This window comes from Lotus japonicus, chromosome 2, assembly GCF_012489685.1.
Source record: "Lotus japonicus ecotype B-129 chromosome 2, LjGifu_v1.2".
Lineage (NCBI taxonomy): Eukaryota > Viridiplantae > Streptophyta > Magnoliopsida > Fabales > Fabaceae > Lotus > Lotus japonicus.
The window spans coordinates 78935302-78940774 of NC_080042.1; the positions used below are offsets into that span (position 1 = coordinate 78935302).

General features: G+C 36.2%; 1 protein-coding gene across 2 annotated transcripts; it reads left to right on the forward strand.

Moving 5' to 3' along the window:
• Positions 1–366: 366 nt before the first annotated feature.
• On the forward strand, positions 367–5165 carry LOC130739947 (chaperone protein dnaJ 16). 2 transcript variants are annotated; one of them, XM_057592423.1, is made up of 12 exons: positions 367–784; positions 1869–1992; positions 2199–2281; positions 2426–2537; positions 2627–2731; positions 3524–3574; positions 3749–3838; positions 3927–4035; positions 4144–4292; positions 4370–4423; positions 4502–4715; positions 4814–5165. In XM_057592423.1, the coding sequence occupies exons 1-11, from the start codon at positions 645–647 to the stop codon at positions 4712–4714; spliced, it is 1230 nt and encodes a 409-aa protein (XP_057448406.1). In that variant the 5' UTR covers positions 367–644; the 3' UTR covers position 4715; positions 4814–5165. The 2 variants fall into 2 exon arrangements, with proteins under 2 accessions (XP_057448406.1, XP_057448405.1); XM_057592422.1 differs by having other exon boundaries at positions 4817–5165.
• Positions 5166–5473: the final 308 nt, after the last annotated feature.

Sequence of the window (5473 nt, forward strand, 5' to 3'; positions counted from 1 at the left end):
TAGGGAAGGAGCTCGCAGCCCACCGACAACCATCAGGGTGGCTCGATAGATTTGATGGGGAGCTGGAAGCGATCTTGCTGAAAGACTCTCTATCAATTTCATAGTATGATTTTCTTCTCTTGCTTAGTTTTCCTAGGGAGAGAAAAAAATATATATCACCCCATAAAAGATTGTTTAGCAAAATTCTAATTTATGTTTGATTAATACATATATCATATTCATAATAATAATGGCACAGTGAACTGAAATTGAATTGCCAACCTCCCCCGTGCGCACTGCGCACCCTGTATAATTTACCGGCAATGCAGTTCGTTTTCAAACTGTCATCGAAAACAAAGTAAACAAAAAAGAATTAAAATAAATAAAAATTTCCCTTCCGTTTTATCGTTCTCTTCTTCTTGTTTCTCTCTCTCTCTCTCTCTCTCTCTCTCTACACCGAAGCTCAGCTTCTTCCACCTTGGATGGAGTTTCTGGATCTCACCGCCACAACCACCACCGCAACTGCCCAATGCTCCTCCTCCTCCAACCTCCCACCTCCCCTTTGATCAAACCCCCCTTCCATTCCGTTTCTTGCCGGGGTGAATTTTAATCATTCTCTCGGGTGGAAGCTCAGTTCTAGGGTTTCTTAACGACGGCGTTTTAAGATGCCGGGGCCTCGCTCGAAGTCGGAGAAGAAGCATGACGCTGATAACCAGCTCCGGCGGGACCCATACGAGGTCCTCGGCGTCTCCCGGAGCTCCACCGATCAGGAAATCAAGACCGCTTACCGCAAAATGGCACTCAAGTATGATTTCAATTCCCGTAGTTCTTTGCTTCTTGCGTTGTTATTGTTTTGAAATTTTGAATCGTTGCTGGTAAACGGGGAGGGGCATAATCGACTTTTACGGATGAACACTTGGTCTTTTCTTGATTGGTTGATAGCTATGAATCTGTGTGATTTTGATTCTGGGTGTTATAGTTCATGAAGGATAGAAACTAGTTCAATTTTACATTGATTCTTGAGTATGGTGAAGATAGTGTATCCACTGTACTGGGTTAAGTTTCTTGAATATTGATATGATTGAAAAATGCTACTGCAGCCACTTGGTTTATTAAGCCTAGGTGAAGTCATGATTAGTGTTGATTTTTTATGATTTTCCCCTCTTCATGAATCCATTGGTGGGTTTACTGTGATCATTGAGCTAAAATTAATTTGAAATTGAGCCAACTAGATGGGTTTCGATTAACTGGGTTGACGACGGTGACTGGTGAAGTAGTCTTCTTAACTACTGAGTTGTCTCTGGGTGTTGACAGAAATAATACTCAATGCTTGATGTTATACTTCATCTAAATTTTATAAGGGTAGTGTTATGCATTAAATGACATCTTGCCCGGAGACCTTTGAATAACTAGTATACTTGGGAGAAGTTGCATTGTAGAAGGTTGTTTTATCTGTACCAAAATACTTTGGGTTCTAGAATCAAATTAAGATGATATAGGTCAGCTTAATGATTAATCTGGAAATTGAAAAGAAAACATTGACTAGAACATCAAAAAACATTCAATTTTACATTGCTTTGGTTTTACACAGAGCACTGGTTTCACACCTATTGATTGTTCATCTATATAAGCCCTAATAGCCTTCCAAAAGTAATATCAGAACAAAACCTCTAATCATGTGATCATATCAGTTTCATACATATGATGCCAGCACTTAACAGTTTACAGTAGACCTTAATGGCTTAATAGACTTTTACTAAAAATAAATTAATACCCTTTCAGGTGGTGCACCTGGTTATTTTAACTGACAGTTCTTCTCTTCATCTTTTCATCTGAATTCTGAACATTGTTGGTGAATTTATTAATTGGCTCAATCTATTCTATTTCAGATACCATCCTGACAAGAATGCTAATGATCCTAAAGCAGCTGATATGTTTAAAGAGGTTACCTTTTCATATAATATCTTGTCAGATCCAGATAAACGGCGTCAGTATGACTCAGCTGGCTTTGAGGTGATATAAGTTAATATTTTGAACCATTAAGACTTTAGGAGGGTCATCAATCCTCCAGGTTTTCATTTTTCATTGCTATTAAGAGATTCCAATTTTATAAATTGTATCAATTTCTTTTTCCAAACTTGTTTTTTTCAAATGAAAAGTTATCTTGGACGACTTCATAATGAATAATTAGTGATGAAATATTTCATGCTTACCTGTAGGCTGTTGAATCAGAAAACCAAGAGTTGGAGTTGGATCTTTCAAGTTTGGGTGCTGTCAATACAATGTTTGCAGCACTTTTTAGGTAAGAAGGCTGGACGTGCTTATCTTCCTGTTCACTTCTAAGTCCTTTTTTGTTGTTGAGTTCTTAATTTATATATTTGAATTCTTCCCTTCTCTTTTCTGGGTTTCCCTCCTTTCAATCATTAACTTTCTCAATACATGACAGCAAACTGGGTGTGCCAATTAAGACAACAGTATCTGCAACTGTTCTTGAAGAGGCACTCAATGGTTCAGTGACCATTCGTCCACTTCCATTGGGACAATTTATATCTAAAAGGGTGAGTTTTTTTTTTACTTGAATTCATTGATCCTGTTTTAGTCACAATTCGCTATTGTTTATTTTTGTTTTGGTGCATTCATATGACAGGTTGAGAAACAATGTGCACACTTCTATTCAGTTACAATAACAGAAGAGGAAGCCCGAGCTGGATTTGTTTGTCGAGTGCAATCATCAGAGAAAAGCAAGTTCAAGGTTTGAATTTAATTCTCTGGCATTGATATCTGAAAAAATTGCATGCAAGATATGCTCTACTGATTAATTTTTTTTACCTTGGTTTATGCCTTTATGGAGATTGATTCCTTTACAGAATTGTGTAAAAGTATATGATTTCCTTGAAAATAGATTGATTCTTTCACAGAATTGTATAAAATATAAGATTTCCTGGAAAGTTGGCATTTCTTCAAGAATAATGAGTTGGAACTCTTAGTCAAATTATAGAGCATTTTGAATTTACTGGGAAGTCCATCATTAGGTTATATATCTCCTTCCTTTTAGAGATTAACAGAGGGTAATATTTTTCATGCTTAATGTAGCAGACTTGCTGATAAATCCTTTAGGTGGGATGTCTATTCACTGACATCCAGTCCCCAAGTTTAAGCAGCTTCAAATATCCCATATATGTTTGAAACTATTAATATTAGGAAGATAATTCATCACTTTTCGTGCTCTTCTGTATGTACTGATTTCCTATATGCTGGATCTCATTTGTAGGGAGCTTTGAACTTAGACTTTTGTGAGAGTAATTCTATATTTTACTTCACTACAAAATAGTGATGAACTATCCATTGATTCTGTAATTTATGTGTGCACTGTTTTTGTAGTTTCAGACTTTTTTTTCTCGCACAATGTAAAACATTGATTTGCACATTTAAACTATTGTTTTACTTTGCTTCATATATAATTTTTAATTATTTTGAAAGTATTAATCTGTTAGGTTTTGAGATGATCTTATTTTAATGGTGTAAATTAATTTTATTTCTACAGTTATTATATTTTGATCGGGAAGACAAAGGTGGCTTAAGTCTTGCACTCCAGGTATTAGACATTTTCTCATGTGTGAACATAATATGTTTATTGTTATTATCAATTATTTCTGATGCAATGTATAGTTATTGGATCTTGGATATTAGTCATTCTCTGGTAATTCTTGTATAATTTTTGTGCATCTCAGATCTGAGCATACTATGGTGTTACTAATTATGGTTGTAGGAAGACTGTGCTAAAACAGGGAAGGTTACCTCTGCTGGAATGTATTTTCTTGGGTTTACTGTTTATCGGTTGGATCAGACAATGAACTCTGTGAGTTGCTATACTCTAAATGGATAATTTTCACTTTAAATTTATACTGTCATCATTTTCATTTGGTTCTTCCAATATTTTTCTACAGATAGCTGCTGCCAAGGATCCAGATACATCATTTTTCAGAAAGCTGGATGGGTTCCAGCCATGTGAATTGACAGAATTGAAGGCCGGTACCCATGTGTTTGCCGTTTATGGTAAATGCACATTTTTATTCGCTATGAATTAGTGATGCTGTTTATGTTTGTTGACTGCAACTATGCTCTATATAATTTGACTATTACATACTGTTGAATTTCTTCTAGGTGACAACTTTTTCAAAAGTGCAAATTATACAATAGAAGCCCTGTGTGCTGCACCGTTTCGTGAAGAAAAAGAAAATTTAAGAACCATTGAAGCTCAAATTTTGTCTAAAAGGGCAGAAATATCGAAGTTTGAGGCCGAATATCGCGAGGTGTGTGCTTTGGGACTAGCATTCCATATGTTTCTAATTACATCTCTCAATCAAATCTAACACTGGGTCTTTTGTAGGTTCTGGCACAATTCACGGAGATGACAAGTAGATATGCACATGAAATGCAAGCAGTGAGTTATTCTTTTCCAAGGGTTTCTATGTGGGCGGAGAGGCAGTGACTGAACTGAAGCTATTTATTCTTTGTGCAGATTGATGAGCTATTGAAACAAAGAAATGAAATACATGCATCATACACTGTTGCTCCTTTAAAACGAAGTACGAGTAAGAGCAGACCCAAACGTTCTTCGAAGGAGGCAAATGAAGATGGCCAAGCAAGGGAGAAGAGGAGCTCAAGAGATCGATCAAAGAAGAAGAAGTGGTATAACCTCCACTTAAGAGTTGATAAGAGAAAGGCTTGCTAAGGTGAGACATGGATCTCCCTTGTGTATTTAGTAATGCATAATTAATAATTTCACCATCTGCTTTTATAATCGTATCTGTTCCTTGATTTGATTGTTTAGCAGTTTTACAAGCTAAGGGGAAGGCTCTGCCTGAAGCAACAACCAAATGTTGTTGGAAGGTTTCATTTATGTTGGTCACACAAGCATGTCAAGGATGACAACTCCTCATTGTTTTTGTATAATCCCCCTACCCCCTTTCCTTATACTTTGTCTCTAAGTGCCTCATGTTCAGAATTCGTCCTTGTAAATTATTTTATTTATTGATGAAGCGCAATCAAATCTCTGGGCTGGTAATTTTGTTTAGATGCCGTTGCAAAGCAGTGGAAGATAGAGTCAGGTGATTTATTGTTCATTAGTAACTCCAAATTTCACATAACTGGAATCAGGCAAAATTTAAAATTCTTGCTCTCTAGATCCATGCTTGTTGACATTATGACATGTCTTGTACCTGTCATATTTTGTTATTTATCTTATTTTATTTTTTCCTGCCCCGATGTTTCCAATTTGCATCATGATTTCTAGCCCAGAACCTTGACTTTAAGCCTGGATGATATGATGACCAATGCAGTCATTGGCAGCTAGCTGAGACCTTTGTATTGTTAACTTCCACTTATTATGTTTAACTTTTAGCATTTTCCTTAGTTTATTAGGGTGGGATGGGGCATCTTATTCTTAGTTCCTTACTAACTACCGTTTTCACTTTCAAAGAAAACTAAACAA

Excerpts from the sequence above, each read along its gene's own strand:
- LOC130739947 (XM_057592423.1), top strand. The coding sequence starts at position 645 with ATGCCGGGGCCTCGCTCGAAGTCGGAGAAGAAGCATGACGCTGATAAC. Across the intron at positions 785-1,868 it reads TACCGCAAAATGGCACTCAA|ATACCATCCTGACAAGAATG; the intron begins GTATGATTTCAA and ends ATTCTATTTCAG. Across the intron at positions 4,293-4,369 it reads TTGAGGCCGAATATCGCGAG|GTTCTGGCACAATTCACGGA; the intron begins GTGTGTGCTTTG and ends GGTCTTTTGTAG.